The sequence below is a fragment of the Lepidochelys kempii genome, chromosome 11 (assembly GCF_965140285.1).
Source record: "Lepidochelys kempii isolate rLepKem1 chromosome 11, rLepKem1.hap1, whole genome shotgun sequence".
NCBI classification, from domain to species: Eukaryota; Metazoa; Chordata; order Testudines; family Cheloniidae; genus Lepidochelys; species Lepidochelys kempii.
In genome coordinates this window covers 13,600,062-13,618,770 of record NC_136390.1, presented here as the reverse complement: position 1 = coordinate 13,618,770, position 18,709 = coordinate 13,600,062, and the positions used below count along the sequence as shown (strand labels likewise).

General features: G+C 40.7%; 2 protein-coding genes across 10 annotated transcripts in view; one reads left to right on the top strand and one right to left on the bottom strand.

The window, feature by feature from the left end:
- Window positions 1-8,742, bottom strand: part of CEP70 (centrosomal protein 70) — a 40,366-nt gene extending 31,624 nt beyond the window's left edge. For 5 of the 7 annotated variants that reach the window (XR_012154206.2, XR_012154205.2, XM_073305211.2 and 2 more), the window contains exons 1-8: window positions 8,219-8,742; window positions 7,219-7,296; window positions 3,599-3,706; window positions 3,140-3,239; window positions 2,859-2,982; window positions 2,252-2,432; window positions 1,632-1,801; window positions 457-516 (exon numbers count right to left, since the gene is read on the bottom strand). Coding sequence is in view for 5 of the 7 variants with exons in the window: in XM_073305211.2 (XP_073161312.2) it covers window positions 457-516; window positions 1,632-1,801; window positions 2,252-2,432; window positions 2,859-2,982; window positions 3,140-3,239; window positions 3,599-3,706; window positions 7,219-7,227 (752 nt within the window). In the remaining 2 variants the exon portion in view is untranslated. The other 2 variants (XM_073305209.2, XM_073305208.2) reach the window with 2 other exon arrangements.
- Window positions 8,423-16,903, top strand: FAIM (Fas apoptotic inhibitory molecule). 3 transcript variants are annotated; one of them, XM_073305212.2, is made up of 6 exons: window positions 8,423-8,614; window positions 10,949-11,007; window positions 12,103-12,238; window positions 13,180-13,408; window positions 14,763-14,812; window positions 16,419-16,903. In XM_073305212.2, the coding sequence occupies exons 2-6, from the start codon at window positions 10,964-10,966 to the stop codon at window positions 16,566-16,568; spliced, it is 609 nt and encodes a 202-aa protein (XP_073161313.1). In that variant the 5' UTR covers window positions 8,423-8,614; window positions 10,949-10,963; the 3' UTR covers window positions 16,569-16,903. The 3 variants fall into 3 exon arrangements, with proteins under 3 accessions (XP_073161313.1, XP_073161316.1, XP_073161315.1); XM_073305215.2 differs by lacking the exon at window positions 10,949-11,007 and having other exon boundaries at window positions 8,424-8,614; XM_073305214.2 differs by lacking the exons at window positions 8,423-8,614; window positions 10,949-11,007 and adding an exon at window positions 11,081-11,759.
- Window positions 16,904-18,709: the final 1,806 nt, after the last annotated feature.

Below are 18,709 nucleotides of genomic sequence, written 5' to 3'. Positions count from 1 at the left end.
ATCTCTGGGCCACTCTATCTTATGCCATGAACAAAGCTGGTTGCCAGACCTCTCCATGATCTAGGACCTGAAAAGGTGGTGCACCTTTCACTCTTCATTCACTCTTCCATTACAATGGATGCTGATGAGAATCAGGGCATAGTATCTAAACCTGAAGGCCATTATAGTCTCTTGCTGCTTCTAACATGCTAGTAATTTTTGGAACACATATGTATCATTTAACCACTTTAATTTTCAATTAGGGGTAAACCCTGAAAGGTGCTCAGTGCCTCTCAAGAGGTGCTGAGCTCCCTCAACGCCTATGGTTTCAGTAGTAGCTAAGGATGCTGAGACCCTTAGAGCCTTCCCACTGAAGTCCACGGGAAAATTCCTATCGGACTTCAATCGGAAAAGTATGTAATGTAACTTTATATACCATAAATTCAACAGCGTTACTAATGAAAGGATTAATCCTACCTTAGTTCCTTTTTCATTTGATTAATTTGAGATTCATAATAATCAATTAGACTAAGAAACCTGAAGGAGGAAAGAAACATATTTTAAACTTTAAAAATATTCCACAAGCAATTATTCTGTGTAATTTTAAAATATAGTAATCAAAATATTGTGACCAAAAATCGCTTGATACAATTGCTTATATCCCAAATTTCGTGTCTGTGACATTTCTTGCTTATATCAGTTCAATGAACGCAGCACAAAACAGCCATAACTTTCTAGGCTATGCAAACCAGAGGTGCTAGCCCTGTACCAGGCTGAAATTGGTAACCATTCAAAAGAAGGTTGGCTCGCTGTGCAGAGTTAAAAGCCAAATCTGTGGCAGTAAGGAGCACCTCACATACTAACAGATTGCAAACAGATCCCCATCAGGGCTAACAGCCTGACGAAGTTCCTCAAGCCCTAGGACTGGAGTACCCTAATAGGGGGGATTCTGATCATACAAGTGCCAGCTAGCCTATGGACACTCGTTTAAAAAGAAACCAGACACGAACTGGAGATGAAAGGCTGTCTTATCTACTAAAAGAAATAGCAAGGCACAATTATTGAACAATTCTCCCAACAAACAGTCAACCTGAGGAACTGCCTCACCCCTGCTCATCCAACATTAACAAGGAAGTCAGGGAGTACAGAGCTTGCCTATTGAATTTCTATGGAATTCACATAAGCCTCTGTGAAGGCAACAGTCTAGGCGACCTCCACAAACTGCCTTGGATGTTTATGGATAGGCTGCAGAGACTGCTTTCTTTAAAAAAAAAAAAAAAAAAAAAAACACGGCTTAAATCCTAATTTTTAGAAATACAGAATAGGATCAACCTATATAGTAGTATACTTTACACATGTCTCCATTTAGAACTCTACTCATTATGGAAAGTGTGTCACTTTCTTCCCTTTGCTTCCACCTAGCCTACAAGGTCTGTAATTTTTGTTCTTCTCTATGAAACTACTCACCCAACTCAGTTTTATTATACATAAATAATTATTATACAGATATGTAAAAAGGACATGTAATTTCTAAACTGGCCATGCTTTCTACCCAATACTATAATGAATAGCTTTTTAAAAATGGTTTCTTCATTTTACATAGAATATTATCAGACTCGCACTTATGACCATGGTGGTAAAGAGTTGCTTACTGTTGATCCAAAAGAGACTTTGGGGCTCGCTTGCAAAACTGGCAGAACATTTTGTTCTGTGTGGCAACGCGCTGCTGCTCTTCCATCCCAACCTTCTGGAGCTCCTTCTGCAAATGTGCAATAGTCTCTTCCTGTTCATGCAACTTTTCATTTTGGTGATGGTACTTTGTCTGCAAATAGGTGATAAGAAAATTCTAAAAGGAGTTTTACACGCAATGTGCCATACAAGATACAGAGTTGGCAAACTACAATTGTTTCACAAAATCTAAGTTCTTGCGGTCTACATGTAGTGAATAGGTGGGAGAAATGGGGCAAGAGGGGTAATTTTATTCTTTATTACAACCCTACTCTTCAAAGAATTGTATGGGGGTTCAAAACCATAAATACAACATTATAACAATTTGCAGTGACTGTTGGGTTTAGTGCAAGGGTGATGGGTAGTGCTGGTGGCCTGTGATATACAAGAGGTCAGACTAGATGATCTGGTGGTCCCTTCTGACCTTAAACTCCATAACACTTTCACATCTGTTATTTTGATCACTGAAAATATTTCAAAAGCCCTTTAAACCAGTCAAAAGCATTTGTGGTTTGAGTCCCCAAATAGTTACTGTTAGAAGCACCTGTGAAGCTTGCTGATCTTTCTGAAGTTCTTTCACTTCATTCTGTTGCTGGCAAACTTTAGCTATACACTCATCTTCCAGCTGACAAATTTTGGATTTGATGTTCTCCACAACATTTTCCAACTCTTTGGCTCGTTGTTCCTGTCGACATGCTCGACCTCTCTCCTGGCGTATATCATCCCTAATTAAAAAAAAAAAAAAATGGAGCCCTACCTTCATTTATAATAAACTGACTTCAGTAATGTAGTGAAATACTGGTACTTCTGGAGGATAGGCCCCAAAGACATGGCACAAGGGGACTCTCAGTAGCAGCCCATGCAAGTAGGGTAGTGAGGAAGGCCAGCTCCATTGGCCAGAACCCCGAGTAAGGGGACTACAGAAGCAGCAGCTGTAATGGCAAAGCAACTGATCTGGTACCACCATGACCCATAAATCCCACACGTCCCATACAAAAGAACTAAGGATTTGGACTTAAGTGAGGATAAAAACTCCAAAACTCAGAAAAAGGAAAGTTGAACTAATGGTTTGGTAATTTTTAAGAAAGTATACCTCTTGCACACATTTTCACATTTGTGAAAAACTCCTTTTCACTGACAGTAAGTCTTACCTAAGCTGGCGATTAGCCTCTATAAGGCCATGCATCATTTTCTGTTGTCGTTCAGTGTCTTCCACCAGTGTTTTCAATGCAAGTCTTATCCCCAGTGAAGAGTGCTTATCTAAAACAATCATATCTGTAGACATTTAAGATAGACAAGACAGTGATAAAAGGAGTGGCAACTTGCACCTCCGTAAACACTGGAAGTAGAAGGTTAAATCAAAAGACGATTTATGAACTTAAGTTTAATATTTCTAAATAATAAGAGTTACTAGAGAACAGCACTTCATTACCTGACAGACTTCTGCTGTTTCTTGGTTTAGCAAGGCACACAGGTTTTAAGCCATGTCGCACTAATAATTTGTTTACTTTTTCCCATTCTGCTTGCTCCTGCTACAGATGGGAAGAGAGATAGAAGAGATAAGACTCTGAATTCTGAGAGTTATCTAATAGTATTCAATAATTCTACTATTCCCTCTAGTTGTGTGCACAATGGAATGCTTCTTCTAATGCCAACCAACAAAATACAACATGCCACAGTTATAAAAGGAACTCAGCACCTAAGCTCTTTCTTGGCAGTTTAAAAGATTTCAGTTCACCTTCAGCGATGATGTGCAAGAAGTAAAGAAAAATGCACCAAACTGTATACTAAATACTGTATGCTAACTCCCCAAACAATCTATATTCACATTTCAAAGGGGGGAAAAGCTTTGCAAATTTACACATTTTACTTTTTTTTAAAAAAGACTTACCTGACACCCTATTGCATTCCAGTTCCATGATTCAGCGGACTTTTGTGCTGGAGTCACCAGCATAGAGCCTGCTAGGGCACTACTTGACAATGCACAACTTTGTGGGACCTGAACACGAACAAAGTAAAAGTTATATACTGAATGCCCTCTAATCCTTGCTATATGGTCAAGCCCTTTGTTTTCAGTTTTTACCAAAAATGTTCAGGATTTTACAAAAGCCTATGTGTTTTTTACCTGAATTTTACAGGAAAATACTGATTATGTTAAGAAAATACATTATATTAAGTAGATGCATTTATGTTAACAATAAACTAGTCTAAGTGTAAATGTGAGGCTGTCTATTAAAGAAAGGCAATGGTACAGAAAATACACGAGTATGTGCGTGAGTAGAGATCAGCACGCCAGTCCTAACAAAATAGTAGTGCCAGAACTCCCTGGACCCAGCTCCCCACTCTGGAAAGATATGGTGGCTCAGCATCATCTCTGCTTCTAAAATGGGCCCAGAAGCAGAAGGGGTGGAAGAGGCAACATAAGGAGGCGGCTCCTTCACCTCCTGTATCTCTTCCACTTTTCTCTATCTGTTGCTTTTTTTCCCATCCCCCAATATTAACCCTGATATTTACCAAGCAAGCTGTGATGTAAATTTTTTGCACCAATTTTCACCAATTTTTATTTTTTATAAATACTTACAAATTCCTGGGAAAACTAAAATAAATTAAAAATAAAAACCAACAGGCCTTGTATATGGCACACACCAAGCACTGCATGAACCAAACACAGACCTAGGCAGAAGAGCTCCAAAGATGTAATAATGGTTCTACCACTGATTCACAGTGACCTTTTTTCCATTTAGGAAATTTGTGAAAATACTAGGTTAGATCGTGTTTCTGCATACGTAAAACATGAACTAGATTCACCCTACCTCACAGAAACGTTGCAAGTGCTTGTCTGTCCATTGGCCCAATCCTCCAGTCTTTCCGAATGCAAAGACCTAAAATTTCCAAGAGTGGTTAGTGATCTGGAGCACCTTAGTTTTGGGGCGACAGCTTAGAAGGGCCCAGATTGTCAAAAAGGGCTGAGTACCCTACCTCAGAAAATCAGGCTCTTTTAGGGAAAACTGAGGTACTCCAAATAATTACTCACTCTTGAAAATTTAGGCCAAAATGCCTATTGACATCAAAATGGACTGCAGGATGAGGCCAAATGTTTTTATAAACTTCTCACACTGAGGTCTAAAAACTATAATTTTGAAGCAGGCATATTTTTCTTAATTCAATTTACAGAGAACCGTTAATAAAAGGCCAAGAACTTTAAAAATCTGAAATCAGTGGGGGATGCTGGTTGCTCAGCACTTCTGAAAATTAAGCTACTTATTTCGGTAATTCAGTATGGCTTTAGGAGTCTAACTTTAGGCACATAGGCCCAGAGCCTCAAAGATATTTAGGCTCCTAACTTCCATTGATTTCAGTGGAAGTTCAGATCCTCAAAAGTATTTCCAGGTTTCAGAGTAACAGCCATGTTAGTCTGTATTCGCAAAAAGAAAAGGAGTACTTGTGGCACCGTAGAGACTAACCAATTTATTTGAGCATAAGCTTTCGTGAGCTACAGCTCACGTCATTGGATGCATACTGTGGAAAATAAAGAAGATGCTTGTTTTTATACACACAAATCATGAAAAAATGGGTGTTTATCACTACAAAAGGTTTTCTCTCCCCCCACCCCACTCTCCTGCTGGTAATAGCTTATCTAAAGTGATCACTCTCCTTACAATGTGTAAGATAATCAAGGTGGGCCATTTCCAGCAAAAATCCAGGGTTTAACAAGAACATCTTGGGGGGGGGGGGGGGGAGTAGTTAGGAAAACAAGAGGAAATAGGTTACCTTGCATAATGACTTAGCCACTCCCAGTCTCTATTCAAGCCTAAGTTAATTGTATCCAATTTGCAAATGAATTCCAATTCAGCAGTCTCTCGCTGGAGTCTGGATTTGAAGTTTTTCTGTTGTAATATTGCAACTTTCATGTCTGTAATCGCGTGACCAGAGAGATTGAAGTGTTCTCCGACTGGTTTATGAATGTTATAATTCTTGACATCTGATTTGTGTCCATTTATTCTTTTACGTAGAGACTGTCCAGTTTGACCAATGTACATGGCAGAGGAGCATTGCTGGCACATGATGGCATATATCACATTGGTAGATGTGCAGGTGAACGAGCCTCTGATAGTGTGGCTGATGTTATTAGGCCCTGTGATGGTGTCCCCTGAATAGATATGTGGGCACAGTTGGCAACGGGCTTTGTTGCAAGGATAGGTTCCTGGGTTAGTGGTTCTGTTGTAAAAAGAAAAGGAGTACTTGTGGCACCTTAGAGACTAACCAATTTATTTAGTCTCTAAGGTGCCACAAGTACTCCTTTTCTTTTTGTGAATACAGACTAACACGGCTGTTACTCTGAAACCTGGTTCTGTTGTGTGGTATGTGGTTGCTGGTGGGTATTTGCTTCAGGTTGGGGGACTGTCTGTAGGCAAGGACTGGCCTGTCTCCCAAGATTTGTGAGAGTATTGAGTCATCCTTCAGGATAGGTTGTAGATCCTTAATAATGCGTTGGAGGGGTTTTAGTTGGGGGCTGAAGGTGACGGCTAGTGGTGTTCTGTTATTTTAGGTACTGATTTCAATGGAAGTTAGGAGCTTAAATGCCTTTGAAGATCTGGACTCTATTCTTGAAAATCTTTGCCAAAATCATCCATTCAAAACAGAATTTAGTGTAATTCTTTTAATTTAAAAGTAAGAACATCAATTATGAGCAATCCTACAAATAGTGTGGGCCAGGGGCATTTCTATAAACTCACTGCTTTCTCTCTTCCTTCCTATAGTGATAATTGCCTGCATTTTCATTTGGAAGCTAGAGAATGCAACAAAATACTATAGTGGCTGTATTTATACAGATAGAGCCTGATTTCAGAACTGAATAGCAGTTGTGAGTGTTCAACCCTCTTGAAAGTCACACCCAGTCTACATTACACAGCTTTTAGCGACAAGGCTGTGTCGACACAGCCTTGTTGCTAAAAGTCAGTGTGTGTAAACGCTTTGTCGGCACTTTTGCTGACAAAAATACTTTCAGTCCTGCAAACGGCATTAGCTTTGTCAGCAAGAGCGTGCTCCTGCCAACAAAGCCACATTCACATTACCACTTGCGTTGCAAAAATTTTTGTCTTTCGCCAGGGGTGGGGTTGGGGTTTAAGTACTCGTGAAAGATAGAAGTTTTGTTGACAACTTCACAGTGTAGACATATTCCCAGAAGGATTTTAATGAATTACCACGTGGAGGTGTATGGACATGCAGCAGTTCATATTGGAAAATTATTAGTCTTTTTGGCTTATCATGTGCTGTGTTTGCAATGTACTTTAGCTTTTTGTTTAGGGTGAAAGGCTAGGGTTATTTTTTGCAAAACGATAACAGTACTGTAGGTCAAATTGTGGGCCTACCATCTTTGACAGTTCTGTCCACTATAGCCTGCCAATTTGCTAATTCCAGAAATTTTAACACAAAGAAGCATCCAGCAGATAAACTTTAATAAATAAATTCTATGGTGTAATATAGAGTTTAGATTAATTAGTACTATACCTCAGTCATAAGTTACTCCTCTGTTGTTGGTTTTCACTGCCAGATTGTTAAATTATCAAACTGATCTCTGATCGGAAGCTGTTCAAGTATCAAAGGAGAGAAAACAACAAAAGTCAGAAAACAACACTGAGTTGTACCCTGCAATACATATTTTGCACAATCCTTCATTGCCAGACAATGGCATTTATAGGTATTGTGCAGAAGAGGTTTGGCCCCAGACATCATGATTTTGCATCACAAAAGATGCCAAAGCATTTTAACTGTAGACAGATACCACAGTATGTAATCCAGGATAGTATACAGACCAATCAATGCACATATAGCAGCAGACTCTAGAGCCTCAAGACAGACAGCTGGCATACAACACAACAGTGGATGGGGTATTTTGGTCAAGGACAGCTAGTTAAATGCCTTCTTTACTCTGTGTTACCAGGCGAGATGGCTAAAAATCCCTATTCCTTTACCAAACAAAAACTGTCAAACTACTAGGAGTGTGCTCAAGCTTGGCCGTACATGCTACCTCCTCTCCTTTGAGTCTCTGCCTAGCAGCTACACTCTCCAGTCCTTTCTACCAAGTGCCTGGTACCTGCTGGCGCGCTACAAGGGGTGATACCAGCGAGATAAGGTGGGGGAGGTACTGCCTTGGCTGGGTCAACTTCTCTCGGTGAAAGAGACAGAAGTGGTCCAGTACAAGATCTTGCCGCCCCCACCTTGTCTCACTCAGCTGCTGGGCCCAATACGGGAAGAGGCTGGGCCGGCGGGGGTCGGGCGCTAATCAGACGCGCGGAGGGGTCAGGCCAGGCGGCCCAAGGCCTGGCGAGGATGGGAAATACACTCCGCGGGCCGGGCCGGGCCGAGCCGAGCCGAGCCGGGCCGGGCAGGCTATGGCTGTACCTGTACTAGCGGGGGAGGTACCTCCCAGTCCGGTCACAGCTCCCCCAACACGTTCCCTCCCCCTCCCGGCTGTTCTCTCGGCCACCAGCCCCGCCACACCGCGTACCCTGGCCGCTTCCCGACCCTCCTCCCCTGGGCGGCCTCTGCCTCCAGCCCCGCCACACGCTCCGCGGCCGTTACAGAGGCGGGGCAGAGGGCGGCGATTGGCCCCGAGCAGCGGGATGGGGAGCGCGGGGGCCGCCATGAGGGAAACGCCCCCCACCGCCCGTTACTGGCCGTCGGGCAGCGAGCCGCCGCGGTGCGGGGCAGGGCCGCGCGCTCCCTGCCGCCCCGCCCGAGGGGCGCGCACACCCTGGCGGCGGCGCTGCCGGTGGATGCGCCGGGCGGTCGCTCTAATCGATGCGCTCCGCGTCGCTTCCCTGCCCCCTGGCGCCATTTTGGCCGCGGGGGCCGGAGGGAGAGAGGCGGCTGCGGGGAGCGGTGCGCAGCGCGACCCGCCCAGGTACGAGAAGCCCCGGGCGGGCTGGCGCCCTTCGTCCTTTCTACCCTCCGGGGCGCTGCAACTTCATCGCACCCCCAAAGCCCACCGGGGCCTGGGCGGCCGCAGCCCCCGCGGCCTCTGAACCCCTCCGAGTCCCCGCGGTGCCTGTCCGCCTCCGCCTGGCCCGCAGCGCCCTCCCGCTCGGGGAACCCCGGCCCCCGCGCTCCCCCGGCCAGCTGCAGCGGCAGGACCCGACCCGGTCCTGTCGGGCAGGCCCAGCGCCCTGGCGGGGCGAGCAGCCCCCGCTCCGCGGTAAATGTCCCGAGAGCCCCTGACCCGCTTTCTCGGAGACCTTCTGCCCCCCCCCCCATCCTAATGTGATCTCGCAGGAGCGCCCCTTTCCCTTCTAAAAGTGGCTCCCATGGAGATAGGGGCCAGCAGGCCAGGAGAGGGCGGACGGGCCATTCCGCCTCTCTTAGCGATGGCTCTGTTCGTATTAACAGCGGTGTGCATGTCTGATCAACGGAGAGCGTAGGTTGGCTGGTCAGTCAAACTTAACATGCCTGTGAGAAGCGGCGCTGTGTTTAGTCAGCGTGTCTGGTTAAATACCACACGGAGCTTGTCTCTGGCCAGGTGCTCTTATTTAGAGGTAGGAAGTAAAGCGACGGCCATTGCTTCTTTCAGATGCCGAAAAGTAGGGTAGTACTAGTTGCCATCAACTGCGGGGGGGGGGGGGTATTGATTTGGGCAGGACCTCTTCTCCCTTCAGCCCCCCTCCAACAGAAATATTCTGCTTAATCTCATACTTTACTGTCATTAAGATCAGTATTCTTTGTTGTAATAAGCTTGGTAGCAGTGATGTTTTCTCTCCCTAAACCAATAAAATAAATAGCATTTGCATGAATCTTGCTCCATTGGTAGAAGTTTTCTGGACTTCTAAAGATGGCATAGAGAAGCCGGGAGGGGGGAGGAGTGGCAGCAGAAGGGGCATACTGAGTGCTCTTTTTAAACTGTTTTTTTTTTTAACCTAGTCTTTATATAAAATATAAACATAACAGAACGTATATAATAAATACATGCACGCTGGAAAGAGGATTTAAATAACAAAATTCAGTGTTCGTTATTTGGAAAGCCTGGAGTTAAAACAAAAATATACACAAAAACCCTGAACCTGTAGAGGTCATTCAGGGAATCCATTATTAAAGTGACTAAACAGATAAATAAGTGACATGTCCTATGAGTATTTGGGACTAATATATTAAACTGCAAAAGTATGCAATAGTTTCATGTGTGATCAAATATCTTTATAGTTTTTCCAAGCATTTCTATTGATTAGACCATCATTTTTTCAATTAATGCTGTAATAAAGAGATCACTAAGCCAGTCTGCCTAATTGCAGAGTTCCATTTTCTCAAAATAACTCTTTTGGACACTAAAATTGTTCATGCAATCCATTTCTTAATTACCATTTTTAGTATTACCAACTCATCCAGCACCCCAAGAACACACAAGCTTGGAGAAGGAAAAAATAGTGACACAGTTTTAGAGAGAGCACTTGAGTATGGTGTTCCAGAACACATGCATTTTTTAAAGGTGTAGAGGATGTGTGAAAGGTTGGCATGTGGCTATTGCATCTCTGACAGTTGTTGTGAGTTGCCAATCTAGCCTGAAATAAATATCCAGTTGTACCTGTTTAATACCTTGTTCTGGAAGAATCACAAGAATGAAAAACTTGAAGTATCTTTCACCTTAAGCCACATATCCTCCCAGGTTTCTGTTGTGACAGTAAGACTAAGTTCCTTTTCCCGTTTTTCTTTGAGACTGACTTCTCTAAAATTTCTGGGCAGTTGTGTATTATTTTTGTGTTAATTCTGGTTTTTGGTATGGATGTCCTGTAAATTTTCACTACAGTTACATATTCAGCTGCCAAATCTCAAAGTGAGATATACTTGAGACACAAAATTTTGATCTGGCATGAAACTCTTCCAAAGGAGAAGGATCTTAACCTTTTGACCTGAAGTTAGTCAAAAGGACTTCCATCGAATAAGCAATGAGTCACTATGTACTCTTAACCTATGTGGATAAATTGCAAATATAAATTCAATGAAATATTCAGATCATGTATTGATTTATATTTCAGTGTTGTGTCTAACAAAAGTCCAGAACTGTATTACATTACATTTCATACATGTCATATGTGTGAAAGCTCCCTATGTTTTTGTGAAAATATCCGTGGACATTAAATGGAAAGAACTAGGAAGGGATTACTTCTCAATTAAGATGGAACTGCAGTACTCGACATTTTCTTTGCTGCCATTCTGCTTTTCTCTTTCCTTGCTGCTAATTGGATTTAAGGCCATTCTGGTTGCTATGGCATCCCGTGAAGAGATTACTCTCTATGAAGATGAAGTAAGGTAAAAAAAAAACCAAACACTCACTGCAGTATAAACTGGTCTGGAAAGATGTCTGCAATTTGAAATTTAATGGTTGTTTGTGATCAGATCTATGGATGTGCAGATTATTCTCTTTAAACAAATAGTGCATCGTAATACATGCATGCACACACACATCAGATATTACCTAAGCCAGTGGTTTTCAACCTTTTTTCATTTGCAGACCCTTAAAAAATTACAAAGGGAGATGTGGCCCCCTTTAGAAATCTTAGACAGTCTGCAGCCTTCTAGGGGTCCGCAGACCACAGGTTGAAAAAGAGTGACCTAACTGCAGGTTTTTTAACTTAGTCACACTTTTTGTGTGATATTTATTAAACAAACTGTTCAGGTTGAGTTTAATAGACTAGAAAAGATTTACAGTAATACCACAAATGGTTATATAAATTCTCTGAAATGTAAAAACCTAAAATGATTTGTAATGGGTCACTCAGTTTTTACTGTATGTTAGAAGATGCCAACAAACAAGATAATTTACTGATGAGAATGAGGAATTAGGTAGTTTTGTAACTACTGTTCTTCTGTAGTTAGATGTTTTAGCACTTACATGGATGTATATCATAGAATATCAGGGTTGGAAGGGACCTCAGGAGGTCATCTAGTCCAACCCCCTGCTCGAAGCAGGACCAGTCCCCAACTAAATCATCCCAGCCAGGGCTTTGTCAAGCCTGACCTTAAAAAAACTTCTAAGGAAGGAGATTCCACCACCTCTCTAGGTAACATATATATATATATGCATATAGTATTTGTCAAAGTAAAACTGTGTTTGCCTATTTCTGTTCTATCTGTTTTAATTTTTGTGGTCAACATAATTTCATTGTGTGTCTCTTAATCTGTTTCAGTTTTAAACTTTTTTGCTATATTTGATTGTGGTTGAGAAAGTAAATAAATAAAAGCTAAACCAATCTTTCCTACAATCTACAGCTAAGTCAATTCTGGATCGGGTTACGTCAGCTTTAACAAATTAAAAATAAAAATCCTGAAGTAATAAAACTTGGAACAAAATATACAGCACATTAATAGAAGAATTATAAGTCTTTTAAATTGTTATTCCCTCAGGTCTCGCTACGGCTACCTGGAGAAGATGACAGATCTGGTGGCTGTTTGGGAGGTTGCTTTAAGTGATGGTGTTCACAAGATTGAATTTGAACATGGAACTACATCAGGAAAACGTGTTGTATATGTAGATGGAAAGGTAAAATGAGTATGTGCAAAATACCCAATACTTATGTAAATGTATCTTTGTGTGTAGAAAGTACTATGACTTGTTAAACATAATAATAAATAGAACGCAGGCTTTTTACCCTTGTAACAAAGTTAACTGAGTAATATTTAAAAGGAAAGAATGTATTTCAGGCTGCAATATTGTACCTGGGTTTGCAATCTTCATCTCCCAGATATTATCCCTTTGGGACAGCATGGCTGATAGCTTTCTGCCTTATTGGGAAATAGTAGTTCTATTTGCATTGCACATGAGAATCATTGGTATAGCTTCTGGCATCTAGTGTTCGGTACTAACATTAGACTCTACCAATATCTGATGTCATTCACTGGTAGTGCTTCTCCAGTCTCTTATTGACCTCTTCACAATATAAGAAGGGCAGGGTGCTATCCACTTCACTGTCCTTTCTCTCTGTCTCTCTCTCTCCTTGTTTGTCTTGCAGCAGTGGTAATTAACAGGCAGACTGTGGGCCAAATCTGGACTGCCAGACGCTTTTGAACAGACCCTGAAATCTTTTTATTTACTTATCATCTTTCTTTATTATTTTCTCTGGAGTCTAGACTTTTTCTATACCTTGACCAAGAAATTTGGACCTTAACAAAAAATAGACTACCCCTGTCTTACAGTGTGAGTTTGTAGAAATACTAATAGGGATTAATGTCTGATACCTGCCATGCATTCTCACATGCTACAGCTCAGATCCTGCACACAAATGCATCCTTCTGTTTAGAGAACCCCACTGACATTGATGAGACTATGCATATCTTGCTACAGGTCCTGGATCTGATACCGTGACAGTAGTTTGCACCAGTTCCTCCATATGCTACTTAGCTTGATATTTTCCATAATGAGACAAAAATATTTGACTTTTTATTAACACTCATTTTCTTCTTTTTAATTATTTTATTCTTCAGGAAGAAATAAGAAAAGAGTGGATGTTCAAACTAGTGGGTAAAGAAACATTTACAGTTGGAGCAGCCAAAACAAAGGCTACCATTAACATTGATGCAGTCAGTGGTTTTGCGTACGAGTATACATTGGAGATCAATGGGAAAAGCCTCAAGAAGTACCTGGAGAACCGGTCAAAAACAACAAATACTTGGATATTGAGCTTGGATGGTATGGATTGTAGAGTTGTGTTAGGTGAGTTAATATTGAGTTAGTTCTCGTCACTGTGCTTTTTATATAATCTTATATGCCTTTTCTAGGACTTAGGAACTCTAGGTTCAAGTCCCTGCTTCACCACAAAGTTCCTATGTGACCTCGGTCAAGTCACTTGGGGAAAATTTTCAGAAGTATTTAGAACCTACTTTTTGCATCTGCATCTTTATCTTGGTGCCTACTCCCAGTGGGAATGACTCTTAACTGAAGGTGGTAACCGTGATACCCTAAGTTTGTCTTGTTTAATGTGACCATTTAAACAGCTAGCCTATTTCTAAAATGGCTTTTTTTGATAAGTATTACATCTTCCTGTGGCTGAATTGTCTTTTAACTTATTTTAATTAACATGGGAAATGTTTTGGATCCAAGATGTGTATTTATATTTGCATTTTACCTTGATATTTACATAAATAAATAACCCTTCCCCCCACATTTCAGTAACAGGTAGAGGGCTCACATTAGGGACTCGATTCTTATACTCATTGAAGTTAGTGGTAAAGCTCTCAATTGATTAATGATGCAGGATCAGGACTAGGAGAGGAGAGGCCTGGAGACATGTTTTCTTCTAGAGGCTCAAGGATAGAATGACTGATAGTACCAAAAGCTGTATTAAGATCAAGTGGTATGAAAAGAGCGGGGGGGATCCATGAGTAGGAGCCAAATCCTGCTCTTTTGATTGATTTTATATGGCATGGGAGAGGCAAACATGATTTGATCCTAGGACACTAACCACTACCAGACAAAGACAGTTTCAGAAATATGAAATCTAGAGTGAACGTACTCCAGGAGGTTATGTTGGGTAATGTAATTAGAACAGTGCTTTACAACAAACAAAAATTAATAATTGTTTAGTAGCAGCCTATTTCCTTCTAATTAGGAAGGTGCATGAGTTTTCAAAAATTTAAGAACATGAAAAGTTTGAACGGTAATTAACAAGCTGTGTATTAGTTAGAGGGACATCCCCCCCAAAAAGTTAGGCAAAAGTCAGACTTGCAAATCATGGTAACTTGCAAATCATGGTAAATTACAGTCAGTAACTCAAAAATCATTAATTTTTTTTCAAACTTTGCAGAAACAACATTTTTTGGTTTCAGAAAAATCACATTGATTAAACCATTTTTTGGAGGCAAAAATCGGGCTCTCTAAAAGAAGCTAGTTGCAACCTTATGAGAGAGCCTCTCTCCTTATGGAGACAAACTTTGTAATTCAGATATTACTATTTATTTGGAACACATTTATGGAGTTATAGCTAAAATTTCATGGCAAACATTTGGAATTTCTATATCTTTTCGGTCTATAAAGAGGTATGTATCTTTTGTTTTTCTCATTTTTACAGAGAAGGACACTATGGATGTCTGGTGCAATGGTAAAAAAATGGAAACAGCGGTATGTGATCATTTACAAAGGCTTTTGTTCGTTATACTTATTCTGATTTAACAACTGAAATAAAACACACCACCGTTAGAACACTAATATTGACATTACGTATCAGTGAAATAATTCAGATACTATAGGCAAATACCTGTGGGCCTTTTAAGTAAAGTATTTTGGGGAGGAGGAATAGGGAGCCGACTAAATTGCCCTGTGGATTATAGAGCTAGCCAATTCAAATCTATCCAGGTCAACAGTAACAATGTTAAACATTTAAGGCCTGATGTTCAGAGTGGCATAAAAATCAAATTACTTTTTCATGCCTCTATATGGTCCCTCCAGTTCAGTGTTTAGGCCTCTTGACTGGACAGTGTAGGGAAGTTTGTCATGTTGTACCTATTCCTGTGGATAAGAAGACTTTCTCAGTCCGTCATTTTGGTAATCTTACCATTACTGAAAATTAGAGTAAAAAGGAAAAAAATATATTTTCTGAAGCTTTTCCTATGCAGAAGGACTGCAAAACCTATTTCCTCACCAGACATTTGATCCTGCATCTGTTACTGTCATGAGTAGTCCTATTGTATTAAATTAGACAGGGTAGGGAAATGAGGTCTTCGTTTTGCTATACTTTGAAACTATTTTTCACCACGTTCCCAAGAATTCTTCTTCCAGAAACTGTTAACAGTACAACCTTCTGCTTCCCCTGGAGCACAAATTCTGATTTACTACTCCAAGCATTCTCAAATATTTCCATACTGTCATTCCCCATTATAACAGAAAAAAGGTTTGGGATTCCCCTCCCATCTAACTAGGCACAAAGGAAGGGGTGGGGGGAGTGGTTGAGCCCCCCTGAAACCTGTTTGCAACTTCTAGATTGAGAACCAATGCACTATTCCTAGTGCATGGGTTCTTAACCTATTAACTCCTGCAGGTAGTGTGCCTGCATGATTGCCTGCCAAACTGTGCTTATATGTTAGGACAGCATTCTGGCCTCTTATTGTATCAGAAGATAGACTTAAACTCAATTTGGCCAAGATGGCATAATCCAAAACAGGAGGTACACACCTGGAATTCTTTAAGCATCTGCAGTACAAACATACTCCAGAGTTGTTGTTGTTAATTCAGGGCACACATGAAGCCTTTTGCACAACTTAAGTTCCATTTAAACCATATAGACCCTGTAAGCCTTGTGTTAAAGATCTTATTTAAGTCCTTTGAATTAATTTATGGCCAAATTCAGCTATGGTGGAAACCAGTGCAAGTTAATTGACTTCAAGTAGAATTACACCAGAACTGAATTTGACCTGTTTTAATTAACTTTATCAGTCACAGTGCTAGCAGAAATTTTTCAAATGTCACAAAACTCAATATTTTACAAAACTTGTCTTTTTTTGACCACCGCCTGATTGTAACACATGTACATAAATAAATCAAAACTGCTGCATAATCAAATGCAGTGATTTTTCAGCCACCAAAATACCTATCAGGTTTCTTCTAATTACTGGAGCTGCAGGTGCACCACACCTCTGAAAATCCGATAATAGATGCCTTATGAACACTGCAGGACTTTGTTAGCCAACCATATTGTTCCTTTTCATGATATTTTGTTTCCTGACCACAGGGTGAATTTGTAGAAGATGGAACAGAAACACACTTCAGTGTTGGTGATCATGACTGTTGCATTAAGGCTGTCAGTAGTGGAAAGCGAAGGGAAGGAATCATTCATACTCTTATTGTAGATGACAGAGAAATCCCAGAGGTTTTGGAGTAGCCTGGAGTTAATCTGTTATAGAAATAAAGATCAGGGATTTTCAATTACTGTGGTAATTTAATGATTTTAATATGTACTTCCAGGTACATTTAGTTTGTGCTTTTTATTTTCTGGTTACTGTATATGAAATTATTATAATCTTTTTGAGGACCAGATGAAAATATCCAATTATGTACAGCCTCAGATATTACCAGTTCTTTTGTAAACTATATAAATATATAACACTAAGTATAAGGAGGGGAAGGTGAACTTAAGTAGGAATTGTTTACAAGGAAATCTTTGTTACAATAATAAAATGCAAAATAAATAAGCAGTGTAATATTGAATTTTGAGAAGTGTTTTAACATGTGGTTGTTTCTTTTCATATTCTGCATTCAGCTGCTCTGCACAGTTTTTACAATAGTACACCCAGCTCTGAGCTCCTATTTTTTTATTGATAAAATATTTCTTGTAACATGCTAATGTCACTTTAAAATTCCTATGGTTGCAGTTAGGAAAATAAATAGCTATGTAATTGCTGAAGTTAATAAAACAAAATATTGAAAATTTAGATATTCCATATTTACAGCACCTATGCTAATATATACGACTCTTATTAAGAGTAAAGGGGGAGAGGAAGGTTCTGTACAAAAAAAGGGAATGGACAGCGCACTAGTTTGTCTAACATCTGTACATTAAAACTGTTGTAATGACTAAATAGCTTCTGCATTCGAAGTAACTATTTACTTTTAAAAATTCACTGTGGTGCCAAGACACTTTTTAAATAAAATATTTTGATGAAAACTGACAGTACTATGAAAGCCCCTTCCAATCCATCATCTAGCTAAGCAAAACTTAAACCTACATTGATGTGTGAACAAGGGAATACAGTAACTCCTCACTTAGTTATACCTGTTAACATTGTTATATTGCTAATCAGAGAACATGCTCGTTTAAAGTTGTGCAATGCTCCCTTTATAACATTTGGCAGCCGCCTGCTTTGTCCGCTGCTTGCAGAAAGAGCAGCCCGTTGCACCTAGCTGATGGGGGGGCTTGGAACCAGGGTGGACAGGCAGCCCCTCATCAACTCTCTGCTCCCCTAAGTTCTGTGTGCGGCAGCTTCCCAGCAGGCTACCAATTGCTGACAGTTCAGCTGTCCCTCCTCCCACTGCCAGGTGCTGCTCCTGCGAGCCTCCTGCTTGCTATTGGGGGGAGAAGGGGCCTAATGTCAGGGTGTGTCTCTTCCCCCCTGCTCCGATCCCCCGCTTACCTCATCTCTATAGAGTGGGGGGGAGGGGAGATGACATATGGGGAGGGAGCTTGCTTGCAGCAGCTGCTGTCAAGTTCCTGATCTACTTAAATCAGCAATGTACTTAGTAGGGTCAGCGCACTTAAGGGGGGGGGGGAGGGTGTCTGTCTGCCATGCTGTCTCCCCTCCCTCTATTCTAACTGCCTTGTAGAGTGTGAGTCTACATTAACAATGTGTTAACCCTTGAGGGCTCAGCCCAGTGCTAGTTCATCATTTAGCGTAAGGCATTCACTGGAAAATAGCCCACCCTCTGACTTGACCACCTCAACCAAGCCTCACAATCGTCATTGCTGTGTATCGTATTACATTATTTGTTTAAAACTTATACTCTGTGTGTGTGTATATAAGTCTTTTATCTGGTGAAAAAAATTTCCCTGGAACCTAACCCCCGCTATTTACATTAATTCTTATGGGGAAATTGGATTTGTTTAACATCATTTCACTTAAAGTCACATTTTTCAGGAACATAACTACAATATTAAACGAGGAGTTACCGTAGTATGTACTGAAGTCCTTTTGTGAGACAATAGCTTTATAAAGCATTGACATCTTATACTTTAGGTTTCAGACTGTGTCTAATGCATTGCCATAGTTATGAGTGGGATGCCTTTTGTTCCACACCCTGTTTTGTTGTATTAAACTGTAACAAAGATAAAAATCCTTTCTGGCGGTAGGTACTTGTTTCTTTTCAGGCCAGAAGCAGACTTTATATTAGATGATAATCCCTTTGACTGTTGCTGAACTATTACGGCATCACAAGCTGTTTTTAAAAGTTGATATTTTTTTGGGCAGCAGGTATATAAACCAATTTTAAATTAAAATGTCCTAGTAAACATATATGTAGTTCTTGGTG

What these genes read in the sequence shown, in the direction of transcription:
- FAIM (XM_073305215.2), top strand. Translation starts at nt 8,487, where the DNA reads ATGCGCCGGGCGGTCGCTCTAATCGATGCGCTCCGCGTCGCTTCCCTG. An exon ending in GCGCAGCGCGACCCGCCCAG is followed by an intron (nt 8,615 to 12,102) that starts GTACGAGAAGCC and finishes TTATTCCCTCAG; the next exon opens with GTCTCGCTACGGCTACCTGG. An exon ending in TTGTATATGTAGATGGAAAG is followed by an intron (nt 12,239 to 13,179) that starts GTAAAATGAGTA and finishes TTTATTCTTCAG; the next exon opens with GAAGAAATAAGAAAAGAGTG.